The 27969-nt window shown below is 44.2% G+C and overlaps 1 protein-coding gene across 2 annotated transcripts; it reads right to left on the minus strand.

Annotated features, from left to right (window-relative positions):
- Positions 1–29: 29 nt before the first annotated feature.
- LOC112249576 (ubiquitin carboxyl-terminal hydrolase MINDY-2-like) lies at positions 30–27871 on the minus strand. Of its 2 annotated transcripts, none has more exons than XM_042321060.1 (9): positions 26846–27871; positions 25893–25950; positions 18728–18792; positions 11026–11184; positions 10106–10208; positions 9163–9305; positions 7853–8026; positions 6451–6627; positions 30–4225 (listed from the first exon to the last, which is right to left on the minus strand). In XM_042321060.1, exons 1-9 carry the CDS (start codon positions 27743–27745, stop codon positions 4061–4063), a joined length of 1944 nt encoding a protein of 647 aa, XP_042176994.1. In that variant the 5' UTR covers positions 27746–27871; the 3' UTR covers positions 30–4060. The 2 variants fall into 2 exon arrangements, with proteins under 2 accessions (XP_042176994.1, XP_042176993.1); XM_042321059.1 differs by having other exon boundaries at positions 30–4228.
- Between the last annotated feature and the right edge of the window lie 98 nt (positions 27872–27969).

Here is a 27969-nt window from a genome sequence, read left to right on the forward strand (position 1 = left end):
AGTGCACATACAAGACATCACACGTTGAGTGGTTGTGAAAAGAAAACAAGTTTTTATTTTTTATTGTCCATTTACTTTAATAATCAGGCTGAATGTCCCTTGTCTAAGGCATTTTGTTACAGAAGAAACACCATCTACATTATTTGGTCATATGTATATAGATAAACATTTGAACCTTCCAACACGAGGATTGACCTTTTTGTGTGTGGTTAAACATAAGTGAAAATATTGAAATGATACTCTGCTAAATGTCATTAGTATGCATTATTTGCATTCAGCATCAGAATAACATTGGGATTCATATAATTGCATTTAATCTCAACAGAAAAGGAAACCTATACAGAACAAGTGAAATCAATATGGTGGATTGCGTTCATGTTCTGTGCTCCAGTATATCTGATGACACATTTCCCAATCTATACAGTATCAATGTCAAAATAGCCAACTTTTAAAATCCCTTCCCTCTAGATGACCAGCCAGTGGCATTAGTGACTTTGTGAAAAGCTACGCAAATGCTATAAAACAATTCTGGCCTTAGCGGATGAACGGCTACCTGAAGTTCAAGTTGCATCCATTTTTATTGAAAAGGGCTACACAGTACTTACTGTACTTTTAGCCAAAATATTTAACCAGCCCTTTCATACAGAAACAATTGAGCATTTCATATTCAACTGACTGTTGAAGAGCTACTGTTGTAGCAATTCTAGACAGTATTCCATTTTTACAAGGTACCCAAAGAACAATAGCACTCTCGCACAATTTCTAATTCTGTATAAAATGAGGTATTTTCTCTTCTGCGTTTACACAGGCAGACCAATTCTGATCTTTTTTCTCACTAATTGGTCTTCAATCAGATCTGATGTGCTTGGAAAGAACATGCCTGTCCAAACAGCCTTCGTAGTGCATATCAATGTAACAGTGCAAAACCAATTACAATGACTATATGTTCAAGGACTACCTTGTCAACAGACTGTACAGTATTTACCGCCCCAGCACTATAACAAGGCTTACACATATTCACTCGAGACATTCCACAAACAAAATCCTTATCAATTATTTTGAGGAACAGTCAAGCTGAAACACAAAACAATATCTAGATACTGGTAAATAATGCAATGTAAATGACTCAAAGCAAGCTTACGCACTTTTTAAAAAATTATTCAAAATGTGTGAGGCATGTGTTTAACATCTTGTTGCTCCCCCAAAAACCTCAAAAGTAATTAGATAAAATGGCCCTCTGAGGTTCTCATCATAAAACTCAGTACTAGTTGCCTTTTGAACGTCGTTACAAATGGGTTGAGGCCATTGGGAAGGTTGACCACATTAACAAGTATAATTCAAGCTGCAGTGTGACGGTAACTTTAAAATGGATGTTAATTTTACGAAAGAAACAATAATATGGATTGTGTCCCTGACTCTCGAAATGATGCGGTCCTTCCCCCCCAACCTTTCACAAAATCACTAGTCAATAATATAAAGGACATACTGTAGCATACCATAAACAGGATGTACACGCTCACTTCAGCATAGGTGTTTCTCTTTAAGTCCTGTCTATTCAGCCATATATTACTTTTTGGGTAGTCATTGTGAACATAAAAGCAGCCGCAGTTTAATTCACTTTTGAAAAACAGCCTTGAATTCCATTACAAGGGGCAAACTTATTCTTGTGTAAAGTCATTGTGAATTCCTTTGACTAGGTAGGCCTGAGAGAAGCTCAGAAACCCATTGTTACGCCATCCATGAACATAACTAGCGATAATTATGCACAGCCTGATAATATGAAGTTGACCTAGTTAGATACCATGTGTTGAAATAATTTGTTACTGATACCTATACGTGGTTACACATTTACATTACAACACATTGAGGGAGTTACTACAGGCTATATTCAATACTTTACAATGGTATATATCAATCATTGCTGTTGCCAAGGCAGCTAATACACAAACAATTTACAAAAGACACTCAAGGATATGTCCCTTCAGAGAAGGCCTGAGAGTATTTCTGATGAATAGTTTAAAATCTACAGATTGTCTCATTCTAGTAATACACCTGTTTCCGTTTATTCTTATAAAAGATATTGTAAATGTTGTAAGGCATTTTATATACAGAGTAAGTGTGGCCTCGTGAGGACTGTATAGACAGGCTGAGCTAACCCCAGTACTCAAGTCCAGCCTGCAGATAAGCCTTACTACCGGTTAGTCAGGTAGCCTACTCCTACAAGATGCAGCCAGTTGCCAGGCAAAAATAAATACTAAGTACTGGACTTGTCCTTGAAGGCTGGTGTTGTCCATTTCTGGACAATGAGAACAAAATGTAACAGCCAAAAATGGGAGACCCCTTAACTAGCAGCACTGCGAGGAGTCTCCCCTATAACTGTGTTTCTAGGTCTGACGTATAACACAAGGCTTGAGTCAAGGCATCCAGCTGGAATGTGTAGATAGAAAAGAGTAAATCTCTCAGGAGGCAGTACCATAGTAGGACGATGATGCAAACTACTAGCTAGCTCTGTCATAAATGTGCACTAGGTATGTACACAATGTATATACATTTGTTTGAAAGTCAGATGATGTAGGATAAGCACATGGATTCAAACATGGCTACATTAGAAAATCCTACTTCCATAACTCAACTAGGTCATGAGGCTTCCCATATTGACAACATCCCATATTGACAACATAACTGCCGGCAGATCTGTGTGACATTGGGCACTAAAGACTATTAGTGTGGGATACTACTATCACTCTTCCTCTGCAGCCAATAACCAGCCAAGTCTCTCAGGGAGTGAGCGACAAAAGTCAAATTAGGTGCACCGTCCTGTGTTTCCATGGTTCTGTCTGTGTGATTGTTCAGACTCTACTGGATGTGTAGCATATACAGCAAATATGAAATATTAAATACATGGCATATCTTTCAATCCAACGTCGGAAAACATTTTTGTTGTTGACGTTAAGGTTATTTCCAAGTTGAAATTAAGAGCATAAATCAATGCAGCCAAGCATATCAGCCATACATACACACTGTAGACACCAATGCCATACACACACACCAGAATTCAACACTGCCATACTCTGGTAAAGCCAATCTGGACAGGGCGAGTCTTAAATGGCAGATGAGGGTTGGTAGAGGCAGCCCTTACCAGAGTATGGCACTGACTTCCAGGCCTCCCAGGAAGAACAGGGATGTGGGTAGTGATAGAGGGATATACAAAAGGCTCGTCACAACAGGGTCTTACATTAATTTGTAACCGGCAAAAACAAATGAATCCCTTTCCATTTAAGTATATACCAAAATAAATTATTCTCTATAATACTCTTACACACACGCATACAAGCACACATGCAAACACACGCAAAAACACACTTAAAGTAGTAATTTGGCATCCATTAACGTGGTGAAGAGACAGGAGTGCTTAGATATTACACTCACTGATGTCACTATCACCTTATCTCTATCCCAATAAGACTCTGAACAAACTCTTGATTATCTCCAATTGGAAGGAGCTAAATTACCCCCACCAACCAATAGCTAGCAAACAAATGTGTTTTCAGTAGAGTCTATTGCTCAAAAACTGAACTGAATCAAAGCAGGCATATCTATACATATGTGCTGTAAAAAAAAAAAAATAGCTTATCAACTGCAATGATGAAAATGAATGAAAATGATTTCCTTGAAAAACATTGGTGTCATGAGAGGAGATACTTCAGATTCTGAATTCTTTCCCTCCCAGCATCCTGTTTCTGGAATTTTTCTCATTTTACTATAAAACCACCCCCATTAACCTTGACCCCAGATCACAAATATAGTGCACTGTGTGACTTGTAACAAAGTTTGGCCAACTGTACAAAAGATTAGTGGTAGTTGTCATAGCGTCCCTTCCTCTGTTGTCCGGGCCCACTGAGGGTAGAGGATGGCAGGCACCAGTGGCTTGGGAAGGGCAACTCCTCAGTTTGTCTCATCGCTAACTTTCAAAAGGGGCTGTTCGTAGGCTGTCAGGTCAATGTGAAAAAAAATGCTGCCCCCCTCTTTCTCTCTCACACAAACACACAACCATCCTATGTTACAATAGAACACATTTGTCTTTATCCTTGGGCTCTTTTTTGGGTTTGCGCTCCCCAGCAGAGGGCTGCTTCCCTGGACTGGGCATGGCTCCAGCTGCTGCTGTTGCTGATGATGATGATGCTGCTGCTTCTGCTCTGTCTGCTTCGTCACTTCCCTCTGCTGGCTGCTGCACAACACAGACAGGATGGAACAGGAGCGTCAACCATAATACCTACCTGTGGCTCATTCAAACGGGTGAATAAGCAACATTATAAACTGGGTGGTTTGAGCCCTGAATGCTGATTGGCTGACAGCGCTATGACAAAACATTTATTTTTACTGATCTAATTACGTTGGTAACCAGTTTATAATAGCAAAAAGGCACCTCGGGGGTTTGTGGTATATGGCCAATATACTACGGCTAAGGGCTGTATCCAGGCACTCTGCGTTGAGTCGTGCATAAGAACAGCCCTGAGCTGTATCGGGAACATAGAGATACATTCAGATAGAACATGTATTGTGGGCAACAGATTCATGTCAGCTAGGTATTTCATTTCTATCTGACTAAGCCCCTGACTGCTATATCTACACGGCTCAAAAAAATTAAGGGAACACTTAAACAACACAATGTAACTCCAAGTCAATCACACTTCGGTGAAATCAAACTGTCCACTTAGGAAGCAACACTGATTGACAATAAATTTCACATGCTGTTGTGCAAATGGAATAGACAACAGGTGGAAATTATAGGCAATTAGCAAGACACCCCCAATAAAGGAGTGGTTCTGCAGGTGGTGACCACAGACCACTTCTCAGTTCCTATGCTTTTTGGCTGATGTTTTGGTCCCTTTTGAATGCTGGTGGTGCTTTCACTCTAGTGGTAGCATGAGACGGAGTCTACAACCCACACAAGTGGCTCAGGAAGTGCAGCTCATCCAGGATGGCACATCAATGCAAGCTGTGGCAAGAAGGTTTGCTGTGTCTGTCAGCGTAGTGTCCAGAGCATGGAGGCGCGACCATGAGACAGGCCAGTACATCAGGAGACGTGGAGGAGGCCGTAGGAGGACAACAACCCAGCAGCAGGACCGCTACCTCCGCCTTTGTGCAAGGAGGAGCAGGAGGAGCACTGCCAGAGCCCTGCAAAATGACCTCCAGCAGGCCACAAATGTGCATGTCTGCTCAAACGGTCAGAAACAGACTCCATGAGGGTGGCATGAGGGCCCGACGTCCACAGGTGGGGATTGTGCTTACAGCCCAACACCGTGCAGGACTTTTGGCATTTGCCAGAGAACACCAAGATTGGCAAATTCGCCACTGGCGCCGTGTGCTCTTCACAGATGAAAGCAGGTTCACACTGAGCATGTGACAGACGTGACAGAGTCTGGAGACGCCGTGGAGAACGTTCTGCTGCCTGCAACATCCTCCAGCATGACCAGTTTGGCGGTGGGTCAGTCATGGTGTGGGGTGGCATTTCTTTGGGGGGCCGCACAGCCCTCCATGTGCTCGCCAGAGGTAGCCTGACTGCCATTAGGTACCGAGATGAGATCCTCAGACCCCTTGTGAGACCATATGCTGGTGTGGTTGGCCCTGGGTTCCTCCTAATGCAAGACAATGCTAGACCTCATGTGGCTGGAGTGTGTCAGCAGTTCCTGCAAGAGGAAGGCATTGATGCTATGGACTGGCCCGCCCGTTCCCCAGACCTGAATCCAATTGAGCACATCTGGGACATCATGTCTCACTCCATCCACCAACGCCACGTTGCACCACAGACTGTCCAGGAGTTGGCGGATGCTTTAGGCCAGGTCTGGGAGGAGATCCCTCAGGAGACCATCTGCCACCTCATCAGGAGCATGCCCAGGTGTTGTAGGGAGATCATACAGGCACGTGGAGGCCACACACACTACTGAGCCTCATTTGGACTTGTTTTAAGGACATTACATCAAAGTTGGATCAACCTGTAGTGTGGTTTTCCACTTTAATTTTGAGTGTCACTCCAAATCCAGACCTCCATGGGTTGATAAATTTGATTTCCATTGATCATTTTTATGTGATTTTGTTGTCAGCACATTCAACTATGTAAAGAAAAAAGTATTTAATAAGTATATTTCATTCATTCAAATCTAGGATGTGTTATTTTAGTGTTCCCTTTATTTTTTTGAGCAGTGTATATAAACTGACAACCCTTACCCTTTTTCTCATCCTCATTCCTCCTTTTTTCCTACACATCTTTCTCTCATCATATTCCTCATTCAATTCCACTCCTCACATCTTCCCTCCCCCTTCTCACAAGCTCCCCTCCTGCTCAGAGGGGTTGGGTTAAATGCGGAAGACACATTTAAGTTGAAAGCATTCAGTTGTACAATTGACTAGGTATTCCCCTTTCACTCCCTCCCTGGCCCCTTCCCCGACCTGTGCTTGTGCTGCGGCAGCCTGCTCCTGCTCCTGGTAGTACTGGGAGGCTCGTCGGTCCTCCTCCTCCTGCAGCTTCTTGGCCAGCTCCAGGTCACTGATGCCCTCGGGGAGCTGCTCCCACTGCAGGTCCTGACTCTGCTGCTCCTGCTGCAGCGACAACGCCATCAGGTAGTCCTGCATATGATGAGGAGAGGGCGGGGGGGGTAAAGAGAGAGAAAGAGAGAGAGAAAAAGAGAATAGGACCAGGTCAATGAGTCTCACGTCATGGTGTTTACACTGTTACCAGAGTGATGTGCCACTGCCAAGTAAGCCTAGTTTAAGTAAGCCTAGTTGTAAGCTACAAAACACCACCCATTTTAAAGTCAGGGCTACACACCTCTTTATTCATTCATAACCCTCATGTAGAGTGAAACCAAATATTTTCCTGAGTGCAGCATCATACTGTCTTAATTGTCGGCTATGATATGCCCTCTCAAGCATAAGGGTGTCTGGGTGGATGAGAGTGTGAGTGGAGATGACTACTCCCCCCCTCTCTGTACTGGGTGAGGGTGGTGAATATGGACCCTGGCAGATGGACAAGCTGCTGGGCAGCCCTGCCACCAAGCCTAACGGGCCAGCCAATCAGCTGTCGTCTGCACAGGGGACACAAACCACATCATGCATTATTAAACAGCCAATCGAAGTGCAGCGTGATGCAGCGCAGTACAGAGGGAGGCGCCACATGTCACGGTCATCGCCTGATCAGGCATTCAGACCCTGAGTGTGGTTGTGTGTGTGTGTGTGTGTGTGTGTGGGGGGGGGGTTAACAGGAGAGCAGAGGAGCTTTGAACATCTATTATTGAGGAACTTTCCCCCACTACTTCTCCAGAGTAGAGCTGAGTGCAGATGGAGCAGGCTAGGAAGCCACGGGAAAGCAGAGCCCAGATAAAGGAGATGTGTAATATTTACTGTACCCTTTACACAATCCACTCTGTTTTTATTTTATTTTACAAGGCAAGTCAGTTAAGAACAAATTCTTATTTTCAATGACGGCCTAGGAACAGTGGGTTAACTGCCTTGTTCAGGGGCAGAACGACAGATTTTTACCTTGTCAGCTCAGGGATTCAATCTTGCAACCGTTCGGTTACTAGTCCAACGCTCTAATCACTAGGCTACCTGCTACCACAATCAGGTACACTCTGATTGTGACTCACCCTGACTTAGTATTTTTGTAATGCTGCACTGTGACTGTGCACCTTGTTCTCCATGGTATACATCCTCTGCAAAAGATATGTGGTGCACCCAACAGTGTGAAATGGCTGCCATGATTCAGCTAGATGGGTGTTCAGCATTGTTTGTCATTGCTCCCATGAATGAAGTGGAACTGGATCAGAGGGCCCAAATGGCGTAGTGGTCTGACCTGGTCTATCTGGTCCTGCTGTCCGCGGTACACCGTTTCTGGGTCTGACGGGGGTCGCAGGCGGAACTCAGAGTCACAGAAGTTGCCATCCCCGTCCACATTGTGCAGGCTCTCCCACACCACCTTCTCCTCCGTCAGGAAGCCCTGGTCTGTCACCAGGAGGTACAGCTGGCCCTGATCACACGGAGACACACATTATACACGTCTTATCACTGCCAGAAAATACATCTACACACTTTCTCTGACATCTCAGGTTAAACTGTATGTCTTATGTTATTAACTACAAAAGGCCCCTGAGGTAAGAAACCTATTTTGCAACCTTGCAAAGTTTCAGTAATTGTATTATTTTTTATTTAACCTTTATTTAACTAGGCAAGTCAGTTAAGAACAAATTCTTATTGACAATGATGACAATGAAGGAACAGTGGGTTAACTGCCTTTTTCAGGGGCAGAATGACAGATTTTTACCTTGTAGGGTAGGTTAACCCTGGGTAGGTTACCTTCCTGTAGTAGGTTAACCCTGGATAACAGGTCTGTGTGTGTTTGTGTGTTTAAATGAGGGGGGCTTTGGTATTGGTAAGTATTTATCTTGGGGTCATGGGTGCTACACCCAGCTTGCTTCACTTGGCAAGCATGCTCACTCACACAGACAGGCCTGCTCAACTTCCCCTGCTACAGATAACAGGAAGAGCTTGTCCCAGCTGCAGTGATAAGTGGAGGGAGCACAAGGTGGTTGAAACCATCGTAGATAGCATTAAGACTCTAGGTGCTGAATAGGTCCCCATCACGTGTCTACCATGCTCTTTGGGGAATTTGTATTTATGCCCTCACACCAGCCTCAGAACCCTATGTACTGAACATTACATCACCTGGGACTGGGGTGTGGGGAGATCTATTGGGAGGGGGAGGACAGGGAGAAGGGGAACACACTAACAGTGCTCAGCTGTTAACAGATGGTTGAAAAGACTTGGATGAAAGAAAGTCCCCATGTGTCAACAACCTACAATACATAGAATGGGGTGATCTGATCTGGAAGCTAGCAATACATTTGAAATAAAGCCTTATCTGGGACTGAGTGATATGAATTCGGTAACATTATGCAATTAATTTATATAACACCCTTTCCCACTACTAAGAGGACAAGGCAGACTTGTTTTTGTTCATAATGGACGGTGGTTTGGGGACGCTTTAGCAGAGGAAAGTAAAGAAGACCCATTCACAGTAAACAGTACTGCAAGGCCCCATTTGTCATAACCTCGCGGCATAAAGCAGTGGATAAAGGCTTGTCAATGACTTGAGTGGTCATTCACCTTGAACTTGATCATGGTGCTGAAGTGGTTGTTCCTGAAGAACACACAGAGCTCTCCTTCCTGCACGGTGGACGTGAGCTCACACAGGCCGTGGTACGTCAGCTGGGTGGCTGTGCTGTGCAGAAACTGCTCGGCTACAAAGCCTTCAGGTAGAGAGAGAGGGAGAAAGAGAGAGGGAAATTGAAAGAGAGAGAGCGAGTCAGTGAGAGACACACAAGACCGACAGGCTGAAAAACAGACAAAGACTTAGGGACTGATATAGAGATATAAAGTGATGTACAGACGGACAAGGATAGACACACTGACCTATAGAATGAGACACAGAGAGAAAGAGAGCGAGATAGACAGAGTTGTATTGAGTGACACGAAGAGACAGGGTGATATTCTAACTAAGACAAGGAGACAACTAGACAGACCGCGGAGAAGCACTGGAGAGGAAACTGAGACACAGCTCTTTGCCCCGCTAACTGACTCACTCTTTCGTTATTTGTTTATTTATGTGATGATGCTAAAATGTTTATTCTATTCTACGGAGTCTTTACCTTATGTTCGTATTCTTTCTTATTGTTGTTGCATTGTCAAGAAGGAACCTGCAAGTAAGCATTTCATTGGACGATGTCTACCATGCGTATCCCGTATATATGACTAATAAAACTTAAACTTGATGCTAAAAGCATAAAACATTCAGCCCAGAAGCAAACGTGCCTATGACAGGAATACATCTGAACTGCCCTGGGTGAGCAATACGAGCAGCGTGAGAGAGGGAAAGGAACAAAGCTCAACTAAAGTCAGTCAGTCCACAGGAATGTTTAGGCCAGGCCTCCGTTTATCTGCTTCAGCGCAATAGGAGAAAATGTCGGCCTTATCAAGCAGCCTGGGATGTGTAGCGGAGAGGCAGCGAGAAAGAAAGCAACACATCCCTCCAGTCGATCGGTCCACCCACCTTCCCCAGCCAGCTCGCTGCTGTCCGACTGTTTGCAGGAGATGATCTTCTCCACCAGCTGGTTGTAGCTGCAGTTACCCACTGCCTTCACAGTGTCGCCCATCTGGAGGGAACACAAAAGAGGAGAGCCTTCATCAACCGTTGTTGTGTTCTACTATTCACTGTGTCGCCCATCTGGAGGGAACATAAAAGAGGAGAGAGCATTCATCCACCGTTGTTGTGTTCTATTATGCAGTGAAGAACAAGTGACAAGAACATATTGTCATGTTTTCAAAAGAAAAATACTCAATATGAGTTGTACACTAACCAGTCATTCTGAAGTCATTTCTTTCATAAATAATGTGTGGAGTTGGTTTATTGTCTATAAGACAAACGGCTATAGAGTACCACAGTATGAGTTATAATACCCATAAAACCTAGTGGTCAAACAGGGAAATAGTTCCAATCTTTTTTCCACCATTCATTTTTCCCACAGGGGATTTTAGAAACACTTAAAATAAGGGCTGTGTTTCGTGTAGGCTTACCCTGGTGTGACGTTTTGATAACTGTGTAAATCTCTCTAGGACAAGGTGACTTTAAACAATATATTTGCCTGTATATCATAGCAATAGCTACATGGGTTAAAAAAGTAGACTTAGCGTTATGATGTTGCCGTGTGCAGCACCGTAGTTACTGCAATGAGTGCGATGCAATACTTTGCTCTCACAGTCACTCAGAGGATCTGGGCATGTGCACGGGGTTTGCTTCACGCTGCTACAACGTGGTAGCTACAGGACCAAAACAGCAGAGAAGGTCAGCCTCAGGCTTCAATGTTCTGAGTTATTGCGGATATTGACCCACTACTGCTGTTTTCTTTGTGCATTTGTGTCAACTCGCTGAGTCTACTTTTAAAGGGGGCTGAGAGAGGGAAGGGTTCTCACCTGCAGGTCCACCAGCCAGCCGTGGTAGAGAGGGATGTCCAGCAGGTCAAAGACAATGCACTCTGGGGTGTACTCAAAGACCCGCACCCCTGTGAACTTCACGTTGACATCCAGCCCCGTCTGCAGCTTGTGAAGCACCGCCATGGCATCACTCATATTCTGGGAGACAACAAATAGAAAGTCATGTTCCTTTTCAAGGTCTTTAGCCAGGGATGTTAGTCTTTGTAGAATTGTTGTTAACTATGGCATTGAAATAAGATTTGACATTGGAATAAATGTTGAGGACAGTGAACCAACTACTGTCACATACTACAGCAGTTACAGCTAGAAAAACAGCAGACTCACCCACAGAAACCTGCTAGTTTGTACTATCAGTCAAATGTACAAACTGAACAAATCAAAGTGTCCTGACCAAGAAACTTCCTGTCTACCGTACTCATCACGCCCTCCTGTCTTTCGCCCCTCAGACACAGAAAAGACTAACAAGACCCGTCTGTAGCAACGGGTTTGAGGGACGCAAAATCCACTTGTAACTTAAATCTTTCTGAATTGATTGCTTTCACTTTACTTCTACGACTCCATCATACTTTTGCTTGTGCCTGTCTTTTTTAGTCATTAACGTTACGACCGCGGAAATATTTGTAATGACCTCTCAAACACACTCCGGTAATGCCTGAAATGGGCTGAATGGAATACATTGTCTTTCTGTTGCATCTATAAGAACACTAAATCTTATTTCGGGGATGTAACACATCTCAACACAAGAATGAGAAGAAAGATCACTTTATTTTGATGTGGAACTGTGGAACTGACAAAAGTAATAATTTGCTACAATTGAAATGTTAACAAATTAAATGCACTGAAATGAAAGCAACTTCTGAAAATGAACACTCGGATTATAGTGATATTATGTCTGAACTTGCAAACAATTCAAAGTATGTATAGATAGGTGTAATCTACAGCCAAGCGAGTTGAATTTTAATCGGAGGGGATCCTGCTATTGGCACAATTGTTGAATTATGCAACATAACGTGACAACAGTCATTAATTAGGCAGTCTAGACAGCACAGGTGAGTGCAGGTAGACCAAGAGACCTAGACAGAGGAGGTGTTTGTGGTTGCAGCCCTGTTCCACCCCTTTATGTTAATGTTTCATTTATGCAAATACATCCATTGTATTTATGCAACTGTTTCAAGTACACATTTTCTTTATTTTAACATAAAATAAATACCTGACTTATATATATCTATAAATAAAATGGTGAGTGCACCCCCCCCCCCAAAAAAAAAATAAACACCTGAATTCCCAACAAAATTCCCTGAACGCAATTCATTATTTTTTTCAGTGCCAGTAAAATGTTTTATGTGCTATAACTCAGTCAATCCTGATGGATAAAAAAAAATCTAAAAGTTTGGAGTGTATTCATCTATTGTCCAACTGCTGCATTTATTAGAATTGTTTTCAAAACCTTTTAACAATTTTGATGACCGTTGCTTTGGTCTGTGTCACAGGGAGCCTCTGCAGCTGTCCCCACACCCCACACGCACAGAGAGGTGAGAGTGGGTGACTTTGGTGTGTTCTCTCAATTTTCTAAGAGGATAACCTGTCAATAAGAGGGAAAATAAATTCCCAAAAGCAGGGAGATTCTCCAGCTTTCGCACTTAGCGGTGTGGGTCGTTGAAAAGCATTTCGCTGGACGATCTGTGTGTGGGGGGGGATTAGGACGCCTGTGGACAGTTGTGGGGAGGATTAGTATGGTTCATGTAACAGACCATGCAGCTGCTCCACTCCAAAGGAAGAGAGCTTCAGTCACATGACATCAGATGAACCCCCTGAGAGCTACTGATTAGCGCCTCACTAAGCGGGGGGCTTCCTCCACTTCCACAGTGCTTTGCTGTTTACACTATATATACAAAAGTATGTGGACATCCCTTCAGCCACACCCATGGCTGACAGGTGTATAAAATTGAGCACACCGCCATGCAATCTCCACAGACAAACATTGGCAGTAGAATGGCCTTACTGAAGAGCTCAGTGATTTCAACGTCATAGGATGCCACCTTTCCAACAAGTCAGTTGGTCAAATTTCTGCCCTGAAAATGTCTAGGAGCAACAACGGCTCAGCTGTGAAGTGGTAGGCCATACAAGCTCACAGAATTGTCTGTCCTCTGTTGCAAGAATCAGTACCGAGTTCCAAACTGCCTCTGGAAACAACATCAGCACAAGAACGGTTTGCCAGGAGATTCATTAAATGGGTTTCCATGGCCGAGCAGCTGCACACAAGCCTAAGATCACCATGTGCAATGCCAAGCATCGGCTGGAGTGGTGTAAAGCTCACTGCAATTGGATTCTGGGGCAGTGGAAACATTCTCTGGAGTGATGAATAGTGCTTCACCATCTGGCAGTCTGACAGACAAATCTGGGTTTGGTGGATGCCAGGAGAACTCTACCTGCCCCAATGCATAGTGCCAACTGTAAAGTTTGGTGGAGGAGGAATAATGGTCTGAATTTTTTTGGGGGGGGTCATGTAGTCCATCATTGAGACACACAGCAAGGATTCTCTCTGCTTTATCCTCCTTGTTTTCCTAATTGCATTTTTGAGGACAGGTGCTAAAGCACAAGTCAAATGAGAGTCAGCGCAGTGTAGCAAAAACACACACACTGACAAGTGCACACACAAATGTGGGCACTGCGTCTCTGTCTGGCGGGTGGCGAAGCTGGCAACACAGTAAGAGATCAGGAACGTGCCCGCCCACTGCTCCCGCTCTGCCCAGTGCCCAACATGCTGCCTGCTCTGCACACCCACACCCTCCTGCTGTGTGGCCAAGCCCTGCTCCACTCGGCTCCAGCCGCTCACAGACTACAGAATTATGACCAGACTACATCTAAGTGCCACCCTAACCACACTAATCATAAATTCTGTGCTGAAAATGGGATCCACACAGAGCCTGTGATATTTGCATGTGATGATGTACAGTAGACTATTCCCTGGAAAATGAAGGCCAGTATTCAATGGTTCCACTCCAGCTTTTACGAAAGAGGGAGACTGATTGGATAAACAGGCCGGCCTTCCTGTAACGTTCCACTAACAGGCTGGGAGCCAGATCAAAATTGTATTCCCCCGAGCAGTCACACACACACACACACACACACACACACACTCATTCGCCAGCACGTCTCTCTCACACACGCTCTGCTTCCACTTGGGACTGGTGAGTGACTCCAGACCTCCATCCGCTGGCAAATCAGGCTGATCACGAAGCTGACTGACAGACTAATTGACAGACACAGGCAAGAGCTTTGCTTCAGTTTTCATGTCAATGGCATTCTGGACAGCTCCCCGAGTATTATGGAGATCTGGCACAAAACTTTATTAGGTTGTGTTAAAAAGAAAATCGCTATTGCAACCTCTTTGCAATAAGAAATTGAGACCAAAAGCTCAAGAGAAGTTCCAAGTGTTTAATACCAAGGATACATTCAGCTGAGTGCACATATTTAGAAAGTTCACAAAACATCTTATACTTTTCCCTCCTTTTGGTCACCACCCTCTTGAAGTTGTCACCTCCCCAGCGATACATTTTATGACCCCAATGAGTTTCCCTCTGGCTCCTGTGGAATGTCCATGCTCCTCTCTTTGTTCAGCCAGATGTCAGAATCCCACCTCGTCCATCTTCTGTTCTGGGCTTGACCCTGCTCTCTAATCCTAGGCAATTTCCTCTTCTCTGATTGGGTTATGGTTTCTAAATTAGCATACACACAGTTTCAGGGCCTAAACTCCATTAATTCTCACAGTAATCATTCACTAAACAGGATAAAAACTACAGTTTAACATGTTACATTTGAATTGAATCCATCAGTAGCCGACGTCAGTTTAAGTCTGCATTTTAGTCATACAGCGACACACTCCCATCCTGCTACATTATTTTTTTAGGAGCATCTCTAACTCAATAAAATAGAATATTCTATATCGTATCACCATAAAAGCGCTGTCAAGTGAATAGTGCTAGTGTGCAATCTCTCAGGAGTGCCATTTATGGGAACATGACCAGTCTTTGCAGAATAAACCTTGACTAATCGCTCCAGTTTCTGAGTTACTGTTTAACAACAGCCAAGCAATCGCTATTTTAATCCTCATATCCTCCGACAGATGATATTTGATGTTTTGAAGCCAGAATTTATAAATAGAACTCTGTTATGATGAACTCCTTCAACACTCTTCAAAATCATAATAAAAGGAGCTTGATTATTCAAATATGCAGCAGACAATATCAAACAAAAAGGCAAGAACAAGATTATATATATATATATATATACACACACTGCTCAAAAAAATTAAGGGAACACTTAAACAACACAATGTAACTCCAAGTCAATCACACTTCTGTGAAATCAAACTGTCCACTTAGGAAGCAACACTGATTGACAATAAATGTCACATGCTGTTGTGTAAATGGAATAGACAACAGGTGGAAATTATAGGCAATTAGCAAGACACCCCCAATAAAGGAGTGGTTCTGCAGGTGGTGACCACAGACCACTTCTCAGTTCCTATGCTTCCTGGCTGATGTTTTGGTCCCTTTTGAATGCTGGCGGTGCTTTCATTCTAGTGGTAGCATGAGACGGAGTCTACAACCCACACAAGTGGCTCAGGTAGTGCAGCTCATCCATGATGGCACATCAATGCTGGCTGTGGCAAGAAGGTTTGCTGTGTCTGTCAGCGTAGTGTCCAGAGCATGGAGGCGCTACCAGGAGACAGGCCAGTACATCAGGAGACGTGGAGGAGGCCGTAGGAGGGCAACAACCCAGCAGCAGGACCGCTACCTCCGCCTTTGTGCAAGGAGGAGCAGGAGGAGCACTGCCAGAGCCCTGCAAAATGACCTCCAGCAGGCCACAAATGTGCATGTGTCTGCTCAAACGGTCAGAAACAGACTCCATGAGTGTGGTATGAGGGCCCGACGTCCACAGGTGGGGGTTGTGCTTACAGCCCAACACCGTGCAGGACATATGGCATTTTGCCAGAGAACACCAAGATTGGCAAATTCGCCACTGGCGCCCTGTGCTCTTCACAGATGTAAGCAGGTTCACACGGAGCACGTGACAGGGCCTGGAGACGACGTGGAGAACGTTCTGCTGCCTGCAACATCCTCCAGCACTGTCCAGGAGTTGGCGGATGCTTTAGTCCAGGTCTGGGAGGAGATCCCTCAGGAGACCATTCGCCACCTCATCAGGAGCATGCCCAGGTGTTGTAGGGAGGTCATACAGGCACGTGGAGGACATACACACTACTGAGCCTCATTTTGACTTGTTTTAAGGACATTACATCAAAGTTGGATCAACCTGTAGTGTGGTTTTCCACTTTAATTTTGAGTGTGACTCCAAATCCAGACCTCCATGTGTTGATAAATTTGATTTCCATTGATAATTTGTGTGATTTTGTTGTCAGCACATTCAACTATGTAAAGAAAAAAAGTATTTCATAAATATATTTCATTCATTCATTTATTTTAGTGTTCCCTTTATTTTTTTGAGCAATATATATATATATATATACACACACACACACACACACTACCGTTCAAATGTTTGGGGTCACTTAGAAATGTCCTTGTTTTTGGAAAGAAAGAAAAGCACATTTTTGGTCCATTAAAATAACATCAAATTGTTCAGAAATACAGTGTAGACATTGTTAATGTTGTAAATAACTATTGTAGCTGGAAACGGCTGATTATTTATGGTATATCCACATAGGCGTACAGAGGCCAATCATCAGCAACCATCACTCCTGTGTTCCAATGGCACGTTGTGTTAGCGAATCCAAGTTTATCATTTTAAAAGGCTAATTGATCATTAGAAAACCCTTTTGCAATTATGTTAGCACAGCTGAAAACTGTTGTGCTGATTAAAGACGCAATAAAATTAGCCACCTTTAGACTAGTTGAGAATCTGGAGCGTCAGCATTTGTGGGTTTGATTACAGGCTCAAAATGGCTAGAAACAAAGGACTTCCTTCTGAAACTCGTCAGTCTATTCTTGTTCTGAGAAATGAAGGCTTTTCCATGCGAGAAATTGCCAAATAACTGAAGATCCCGTACAACGCTGTGTACTACCCCCTTCACAGAACAGCGCAAACTTGCTCTAACCAGAATAGAAAGACGAGTGAGAGGCCCCGGTGCACAACTGAGTAAGAGGACAAGTACATTATAGTATCTAATTTGAAAAACAGACGCCTCACAAGTCCTCAACTGGCAGCTTCATTAAATAGTACTCGCAAAACACCAGTCTCAACGTCAACAGTGAAGAGGCGACCCCAGGATGCTGGCATTCTTGGCAGGAGCTTGGAGAGCTACGACTGTACGGCAGTCAGAACATTCTCCTTGGACAGTAATCGAGAGACTGGTATGTACACACGCACACATGACTGTTCTCCTCCCCGAGCGATGACGTCCGTGAAGAGAATAACATTCACAGATGTGCTGGTTCTTTGCCACAGCAGAGTGGAGAGAAGGAGGAGAGGAAGAAAGGCCATGGCCCTCCCACATTCCAGGCAGCAGGGAAAGGGATGAGATTGTGGATGGGAATTATAAAGCCATCCCTGCCAGGCCATGTGAACCACCCAGAGCCCCAGCACTGGCCTCGATCTGAACTCAGCCATGCATCCCTGAGCACCCTCCCACAGTGATGTGAAGAGACATGACCTGCCCCTCATGACCATGTTGTGCGTTTGGCCTGATAAGACGCAGCTTACGTAACCTATATAGGGGCTAAACGCAGCTCCAGGGCAGTGGGCTGTTTTTTATGTAACCTATATAGGGGCTAAACGCAGCTCTAGGGCAGTGGGCTGTTTTTTATGTAACCTATATAGGGGCTAAACGCAGCTCCAGGGCAGTGGGCTGTTTTTTATGTAACCTAGGCCATAGGGGCTAAACGCAGCTCTAGGGCAGTGGGCTGTTTTTTATGTAACCTATATAGGGGCTAAACGCAGCTCCAGGGCAGTGGGCTGTTTTTTATGTAACCTATATAGGGGCTAAACGCAGCTCTAGGGCAGTGGGCTGTTTTTTATGTAACCTATATAGGGGCTAAACGCAGCTCTAGGGCAGTGGGCTGTTTTTTATGTAACCTATATAGGGGCTAAACGCAGCTCTAGGGTAGTGGGCTGTTTTTTATGTAACCTATATAGGGGCTAAACGCAGCTCCAGGGCAGTGGGCTGTTTTTCCATATAACCATAATCATCATGCTGCTTATTTTCATCTTACATAAATATACATTCATTGGTGTTTCTGGAGATTCCTTCCCAATTCCAATGCTGTGCAAATGCACATGACCGTATAAACACTCATCTTAACATTGCATCATTGCCATTTAGAATATGATATATTTCTGGATAGAAGAAGACAGGAACTGCAGTCACTAAATGGCAGGCAGGGATATTTTAGGCTGGGAAGTGAGAACAAGTGAGCCCCCTTGGCGTGGTGCGAGTTAATAGTGTGATGCTGCTGCTTTACTTTTTGGCTGCTGCTCTGCCATCAGAGATCTAAGAGGGAGAGGGGGGGTGCCCAACAACCTCGAGCCTGCCTGCCTCATCCTGCATGCCTGTCTGATTCTCCAACATGAGCCACAGACAGACACAGAGATGAACCGGTAGACTTGCGTATGATCAGTGAGTAACTGCCCTTATTGATTGTGTTTAGGAAACAGTCCTTACCTGTTCATAGTTTAGCCGCTGGGCTTCAGAAATCTCTTTCGGCTTGGCATCGAGGATGTAGTCTCCTGCAGGGGCGACAGAGCGAGGGAGAGAGAGAGGAGGAAGCAACATCAGAGGACCTGGGGATACAGGCTAAGTAAAGCAGCCACAGACACACAGGGGAGCTGAGAGGGAAAATATCATCAGGGTAGAGCCCTGCCCGCTCACCAGTGACATCATAGCCTGTTTACGTCAATCCCAAGTGAAGAGGTGATTTATCGACTATGTTCTGATTTCATAAGAGGTGTCTAATCCTCAGTGAGAAGCGGGATGTTGAGTGCTAAGCGCTGGCCAGCTGTTTTTCCAGGAAGGGCTCGGCCAGGCATGCGGGGTCAGTCAAGCTCTGGCCAGTGGGGAGCCGCTAGAGAGTTGTTAAGGGCTTAGTGTAGGACCTAGGGAGAGCAGCCACTGGGGCGGGCAGGGAGAGCCTTGTGAAGAGCCCTGTGGTGCTAATCACAGTGCACCTGTCATCCAACCATTAACGTTGCACCCAACTCCACCCTCCCCTCTCTGAGCAACACATAGCCGCAGCGTCTAGCTGTCAAAAACATACCCACTCGCGAGATATTTTATGTTACAAGATAATGATTCTGAGACTTTGATATCTGAAAAACAAAAATAGGCCTACTTTTTCTCATGATCCAACGATTGCTATCTTACTTTAACAAAGTGAGCCAGTAGTCAGTGTGTTTGAGAGCCGGGGAGCTACTTTGATTCGATCTCCATATCCTCTCCTCAGACACAGGCTTCCTCAGCCCTGGCCATGAATGCACCCAGCTGAGGCCAGTCAACTGACTCTGACATTTCTATGCCCAGGGAACCCCCGGCCATACCCCCCCTACCTCCCCCCGCCTGCCCCGGTTCCCTGCCAGCTGACTCTAGACTGTGCCCTCCCTGCCTGGGCCTCTACTGCTGCTGATGATGATTCACTGGCATGCTCCACAGAGTACTAAATCCCAACACCGACCAGCAGCCTCTTTAATACAACATACATCTCCTCCACTTCTGCCCTATGGGCCTCACAGTAGTTATTAATACAGCGTCTGAATCAGCCCATGTTAAATGGGGCTCTTTGTGAGCAGCTCTTTTTCACAAGCCATTGTTTTTTGTCTGGGCATAAAACAATAACTGTGCGTAATGAAGTGCAGTGGTGAGGCTAGGAGACAGGCCTATCTACCAGGGACCAAAACATTCATTATGAGCTCTCAGCCACTAGCTGGAGTAAAGACAAAGCCGTCTCCACAAACACGGAGCTGCAATTTATGGGCACTTGTGAAAGAAGAGCAGAGACGACTCAGAGGCATATCTGGGATGATACGCACACGCAGCCTGCATAACGCAGTTAAAGGTCGGTATTGTACACAAGAGGGATGGCTACAACCATGATCATTCCTCAGAGGAAATCTAACACGACAGTCGGAAAAACAGGAGTTGCATGAAATGAAAACGCTGTGCTTCATTACTGTTTGTCACCTGTGATTTGCAGAAGGGTTGAAGTGCTCACTGAGTCAGGGTGCTCAAAAGAGACAGGGAGTGTTTTTACACTGAACTTGGAATCAACCATGGGTATCTGTAGGAGCAGATGAGCAAGGTGCAGAGCTGCAGACAGAGGGAGCAATCAGGGGATTCCATCTGGGGCACAATGGGGGAAGAGGGCCCTGAGTGGGTGGGAGAGGGGGTAAAGGCCTCTCTGTGGCTTCTTACTGGTATTGAACATAGAGCTATGGGGTTGGAGTGAGTTCTGTGTTCCATCAGACCCACACACTAGGCTACCTCTAATATATCTAAAGATGAGCAACTGTGTGTCTTTCAATGTGCTAATGCTTTGGGTCAGTCTGAATGGTCTCCTCTCTCAGGGTTTCATGTCAGTTGGCCAGCAGGGTACAGTTTACAATTTATTGTTTGCCTCCTACTCTTATAAAAAAGTATTTGAAGAAGGTCAAATTAGATTTGCCTGGTCATAGTGTCGTCTGACAATGAAATGCACACACTGTAGATTATACTTTTTCTTCAGCAAAATGAACCAAACTCTAATGCATGCAATTCAATTATAATTTATCAGTCATGGACACCAAGCGCTATGGACTTAGAGGCAGATTCTGTGGGGAGGAAACACAAGGCTCTCCCATTAACAGAGTTCAACAACAGACAAAATTACTAATTCTAAATGACATTTTCCTAGCCAATGCATCCTAAAAATGTAACATCTAACCAAAAGGTAACAACATTATTGCATACAATCATTATTACCCCTGGTACAAAACACACTAATGAGAAGTCAATACAACATTTGAGTTAGACCTAATGAAAAATACTTGAAGAGAAGCAGCAAACTGAGAAATGTAATGAATTTCCGCATGACTGGCATCAAAAATATATTTCTTGACAATGAATTATCATCCCTCTGTTTCCCCAATCACATTTAGCTGTTTATATTATTGGTAGCTAACAACTAATCTGTCCCCCAATGAAGCACTACAGTGTAAACTGTAATTAAACCATGGTGAGAAATATCCTTAGCCATAAATTAACGACAGTCTGTGTCTTGGCTCATAATGACTAATACAGATGAAATAAAAACCAGTTGAATCTGCTAATCACATGCAGAATGTAGGACAAACAGTCAGGAGTCTTTTAGTGCAAACTGACCTCTATACCGAACTCCCAAATGATCATATGAAAGTAAACAACTCCCATGGCATGACTAATGTGGATACATTAAAGGACTTCTGGCGTCTCTCAGAACTCAGCAGCTGGTGACTCCATTTCTCTTATAGTTAGAGTTGTTATTGACGCCTAACAGTCTTTATATGATGCATTTAGCTAGAACACACTCAAAACGGGACACTAGTCATAGCACCAGTCAAAGAATTATAGAGCTGGTAAAATTGAAGCCAAACTGACCACTGCCATGAAAAGAGGGCTTGGCTATAGTGACAGATTTTTTTCTCTCTATAGCTTAGATGAAAATGCCTTTAGTAACAGGACACTCCTGGTTCTTCATCATAACATCACCCAGCTACGGAGGGAGGCAGTGGGGTCAGCGTGCCCCGCAAGGAGAAAGAACACAGCTCCTGTTTCCCTGACGTTAGCAGGGCTTGGTCCACAGGGATTCTTCAGTCCTCCTGATCAGTCTATACTGGACCATACCACCTGACCTCACATGGGTATTAGCGATGCGCGGGTGAGCTGTTTGTTCATCCGCGCCCGCTCACAATTGGTAATAATCCATCCGCAAGCGCTGATAACAGTCTGAAATGTTCCATACGCACATAAAGCTTATTTAGTTTACATCCCTGTTAGTGATCATTTTATCTATCCTTTGCCAAGATAATCCATCCACCTGACAGGTATGGCATATCAAGAAGCTGAATAACAGCATGATCATTATGCAGGTGAACCTTGTGCTGGGGGACAATAAAAGGACACTCTAAAATGGACAGTTTTGTCACACAACACAATGCCACAGCGTGCAATTGGCATGCTGACTGCAGCAATGTCCACCAGAGCTGTTGCCAGAGAATGCAATGGTAATTGTCTACCATAAGCCACTTTCAACATTGTTTTACAGAATTTTACAGTACGTCCAACCGGCCTCACAACTGCAGACCACGTGTAACCACGCCTGCCCAGGACCTCCACATCCGGCTTCTCACCTTCGGGATCGTCTTAGACCAGCCACCTGGACAGTTGATGAAACTGAGGAGTATTTCTGTCCGTAATAAAGCCCTTTTGTGGGGAAAAACTCATTCTGATTGGCTGGGCCTGGCTCCCATGTGGGCCTGCCCTCCCAGGCCCACCCATGGCTGCGCCACTGCCTAGTCATGTGAAATCCATAGATTAGGGCCGAATGAACTTATTTCAATTGACTGATTCCCTTATATGAACTGTACCTCAGTAAAATGGTTGAAATTGCTGCATGTTGCATTTATATTTTTGTTCAGTATAGTTGACTTTGTTAAAATTGTTGTCTTTCATCTCTGCTTCTCTCACACAGAGAATATGTTCTGGGACCAAGGAGAAAATTGAATGACTTAAAAAAAACATGAAAGATTTTACATGCAAAAATGTCTAAATGACATCAGTTTCACCGTTTTAGAAAATTAAAACAGCTCAACATGTTTTTGATAAGATCTCAGTCCGGCTTGGATAAATATTTTCTGTGGTTTAAATAATAATATAATAATAATAATAAAGGTAAAGTGATGGCTTACACTTTTATGATGCTGATAAAGATAGGACCGCCACCTTTATAGACTGTCCCTAACAGCACATTCATTCTCTCAAGATGCTGAAAGAAACAATAATTATTATTAATTCTGCAGGAGTTAATATTATATTAGGCGATGTGAGAGGTTATAGACCTACAGTCAATCCACGTTTCAGTTAGGCTACCATTTCATTTAACCCATCTGAACAGTAGTTCCCTTGATTCCCTTCCGAGCCGGTCACGGGTGCACCTCAGCAACACTCAAGGTACTAAACGATATCATAACCGCCATCGATAAAAGACAGTACTGTGCAGCCGTCTTCATTGACCTTGCCAAGGCTTTCGACTCTGTCAATCACCATATTCTTATCGGCAGACTCAGTAGCCTCGGTTTTTCGGATGACTGCCTTGCCTGGTTCACCAATTACTTTGCAGACAGAGTTCAGTGTGTCAAATCGGAGGGCATGCTGTCCGGTCCTCTGGCAGTCTCTATGGGGGTGCCACAGGGTTCAATTCTCGGGCCGACTCTTTTCTCTGTATATATCAATGACGTTGCTCTTGCTGCGGGCGATTCCCTGATCCACCTCTACGCAGACGACACCATTCTATATACTTTCGGCCCGTCATTGGACACTGTGCTATCTAACCTCCAAACAAGCTTCAATGCCATACAACACTCCTTCCGTGGCCTCCAACTGCTCTTAAACGCTAGTAAAACCAAATGCATGCTTTTCAACCGATCGCTGCCTGCACCCGCATGCCCGACTAGCATCACCACCCTGGATGGTTCCGACCTTGAATATGTGGACATCTATAAGTACCTAGGTGTCTGGCTAGACTGCAAACTCTCCTTCCAGACTCATATCAAACATCTCCAATCGAAAATCAAATCAAGAGTCGGCTTTCTATTCCGCAACAAAGCCTCCTTCACTCACGCCGCCAAGCTTACCCTAGTAAAACTGACTATCCTTCCGATCCCCGACTTCGGCGATGTCATCTACAAAATGGCTTCCAACACTCTACTCAGCAAACTGGATGCAGTCTATCACAGTGCCATCCGTTTTGTCACTAAAGCACCTTATACCACCCACCACTGCGACCTGTATGCTCTGGTCGGCTGGCCCTCGTTACATATTCGTCGCCAGACCCACTGGCTCCAGGTCATCTACAAGTCCATGCTAGGTAAAGCTCCGCCTTATCTCAGCTCACTGGTCACGATGGCAACACCCATCCGTAGCACGCGCTCCAGCAGGTGTATCTCACTGATCATCCCTAAAGCCAACACCTCATTTGGCCGCCTTTCGTTCCAGTACTCTGCTGCCTGTGACTGGAACGAATTGCAAAATCGCTGAAGTTGGAGACTTATCTCCCTCACCAACTTCAAACATCAGCTATCTGAGCAGCTAACCGATCGCTGCTGCTGTACATAGTCTATTGGTAAATAGCCCACCCATTTTCACCTACCTCATCCCCATACTGTTTTTATTTATTTACTTGCTCTTTTGCACACCAATATCTCTACCTGTACATGACCATCTGATCATTTATCACTCCAGTGTTAATCTGCAAAATTGAATTATTCGCCTACCTCCTCATGCCTTTTGCACACATTGTATATAGACTCCCCCCTTTGTTTTCTACTGTGTTATTGACTTGTTAATAGTTTATTCCATGTGTAACTCTGTGTTGTCTGCTCACACTGCTATGCTTTATCTTGGCCAGGTCGCAGTTGCAAATGAGAACTTGTTCTCAACTGGCCTACCTGGTTAAATAAAGGTGAAATAAAAACGCTCCATTTCGCAGATTTTCTATTATTGAATTAAACTCCGACATTGTCCTTTTTGCCTCAGTGGATCGATTTGAACTTTTCTGCCCAAGTCCCCAAATGCATTTGGCAATTGCCGTGTATTTAGGGCACTACAGTTAGTGTGTAGCCTAAGCTTTAGGGCCTAACGCCAGACAGAAATAATTAAATGAAAACCTCAATGTAGTCTATAGATATGAATTGCACATTTATGGATTTTTTATGCATTGTTTTCTCTTTATTCAACTCGCCCGCCCGCCCTTCATCCATACAATATTTTATGACCCTAAACCTACCCACCACATCTGTGGGAACTCCAGGCATATAACTAATGGGTGTACAAGTACTCTCCTGAGGGCAGGTCTAGCAGCTAGGTGACGACCAGAATGCGTATAATGATCCAGGTACAGTATTGAATTTATTACAGAATCTTCCATTGTATTCACTGGCTAAAAATCAAGTGGAGGTTTTGTTAATTTATAAGGAAAACTCAGGTAATATTGGCATATTGGTGATTTCACAGCAGCTATGCAATTACTGTGTGCCATTGCTTAAATCATATGAAATCCATATTATATAGCAATTTATCCTAAAGCTAGGAGGGGCAGCAAATCCACAGCCTACTGAAGGGAGGTGAGGAAATTAGTATAATAAAACTGAAGGGCCAGGCAGGCAGTGAGGCAGGTCCTGTGATTATTCATACAGTAATGCCTTCCCAGGCAGTGGGACATAATTACGGCCCTCCAGTACTCTGTCATTAAGGTCACATTGCACTTTCCAGGCTAGTTTCTACTACAGCTCAATGCTCCACTGCACTGGTGTACTACAGTTACAGCCAGACTTGCAATTTGTGACATGGACCTTCCAGGTAGGTTCAAAACCAAAGAAAAATACAGTATTTCCCATTGCCTTTGAGCACCGTCAAGGTGGCTTGAATTTGTATCAGGCTTTTAAAAAAAACAGGTCACAACTGTCCGTAAACTTAGAGAAATACTAGAGACCAGGAATAAACTGTACATTTCACCCTCCCGGAGGGCACCGAAAGAACAGGTCACTGATTTAAATGACACCTGGGTCTTCGGTTTCGTAAACAGATTCCCACTTGTACTCACCAAGATATTCCATCAACTGTTCAGCAGTTATGATCTCCATCATTGGTGGCATCTTCACCTGTAATGGAACCACATACATTATTTAACAAACCAAACAACATGACTAAAGTTAGTCAGGCCAATAGAACCTGGCTGACAGGCTTCTCCCTCCCCCATGATTATGGTTCACAGTAAATACACCCACACCTGGGAAGTGGAAAGCTGTGTTTAAAGTCACCAGAAGTGCACTGTTAGCGGTTGCACAACTGTCAGCACACACACAGGCGTTTGAAGCAAAGAATTCTGTTTACAGTCACTTTCATGTCACCCATTTTCACAGTAGGTAGTGAAGTTTTAGGGAAGGTTTCAGACACAGAGCTGCAGTTTAAGTTGTGAAGCCACATACTGAATCAGAATCTCCACCGCCTGCCAACCAACTGTCACTGACAATAAATAAACATTATCTTTATGATGTAAATGAAACCAGAGGCTTAAAAATGACTAAATTGGAAGCTCTGAGAGACTACTCATAAGAGAGGGACTGAGCTGCCAAGGCCGCAGCATGGGGAAAATATATACGGTATAATTGGTCAATGTGACCTGTCAACAAACTCCATCATAAAATTACAATAATTGAGTATTAAGAGAAAATAAAGATGAATGCATGAGTGGTATAATTTGAACTTTGACTTAAATTCTGCCCAAATGAAGGGAGATTATTTATGAATCTTCAACTTTTCATGGTATTCTATATTCTGGCAGGTGACAATAGCTTATTTTACTACTGATCATTACATTTTTATTTTAAACTGATAATACAACAGATAGCGTAGTTATGATGACCAGCTTCAGAATTACTTCTCTATTAGGAATTTAGTATTGACAAATAATAGATGTGAAAATGTTCCAAATGGCATCACGCACACCACATGTAAACTTGTCTCAGAGGTCTGGTTATGATGTCAGTCATTTACCTTCCATGACAGCAATAGGACATTCATAATTGCCAGCAATGGGCATGGACCGTTCTCATTCTGGGTAATGATAGGTGTGTTTTCCTCCTTCCACTTGATCCACTTGATGTGGTATATGGACTGGCCAGCGCCCCGGTCCTTGGTGCACGGGATCTTAGTTCCGTCCGCCCCATACTCGCTCTGTAGTGTTATTTCCAGCCCCCTGTCCTCCAACCCTTCACTGTTGAGATCGAAACTGGGACAGGAGTTGAGGTTCAAGAAGGACTCAAGTGAGTCGGCGCTCCTAGATTCTGCCGCGATGCACGGGTCACTCCCACTCTGCAAACCCTCGCATATGGTTTTCTCAATCGCAACTCCACATTTGACGTTTCCCGTATTTGTTTTGTCCGAACATAGGTGTGTCGGTTTTGCCAGCTTTGCTGGTTCAACTGACTCACGACCCAACAATTCAGCTTCACCATCTGTAATCCTTACCCCCATTGAGGAAGGCTCGCCATCCGTTTGATTGTTTACTAACTTTGAGGTGGCACCCTCGTTATTTCCTGTAGCCAGTTGCGTGCCATATCCCATCCCGTTACTCAAATTATCTCCAGATCCAGAGGACAATGTCTCCGACCAACCACTCGATTGAATGTTCTTCTCTTGCACCGGGAGAGACTCGATCATTTCTGCCATATCTAATTTCTCAACACTGGAGATATCATTACTAGCAGTGCTAGGGGCACTACTGGAGCTAGTAGTACAACTAACCAAAGTACTGAGAGAACGCTCACTATTCTTGCACGTATCGGTCGCTACCCTCATTCCGCCAACTGTTTTAATATCGCCCATTTCTCCTGCAATAGTAGCACATATAGTACTTCCTCCAACATCTCGATGCAGGTTTGCATTTTTCTCCATTTCGATTTACACACTGTCGACAGCTTTAAGCTAGCTTAATTCCAGCATCAGCCCCACAGACGCCATGACATCTCTGCCAGTGACGTCACTGTAGAAGAGCCCACAGAGTTCTGGAAGAAATGCCTCTTCAAACCAAGGAGAGGCAGTAGAGAATAACTGGAGACGTGAGTGCTGATTTTCATAATTTGGGTGTGTTCTGTACATTTTTAATCCGTTTGCAACAA

Source organism: Oncorhynchus tshawytscha, linkage group LG04, assembly GCF_018296145.1.
Source record: "Oncorhynchus tshawytscha isolate Ot180627B linkage group LG04, Otsh_v2.0, whole genome shotgun sequence".
Taxonomy (NCBI): Eukaryota; Metazoa; Chordata; class Actinopteri; order Salmoniformes; family Salmonidae; genus Oncorhynchus; species Oncorhynchus tshawytscha.

Coding starts and splice junctions, on each gene's coding strand:
- LOC112249576 (XM_042321059.1), bottom strand. CDS start 27,745: ATGGAGAAAAATGCAAACCTGCATCGAGATGTTGGAGGAAGTACTATA. Junction 10,209..11,025: donor GCTGGCTGGTGGACCTGCAG/GTGAGAACCCTT, acceptor TGTTCCCTCCAG/ATGGGCGACACTGTGAAGGC. Junction 9,306..10,105: donor CAGCGAGCTGGCTGGGGAAG/GTGGGTGGACCG, acceptor CTCTACCTGAAG/GCTTTGTAGCCGAGCAGTTT.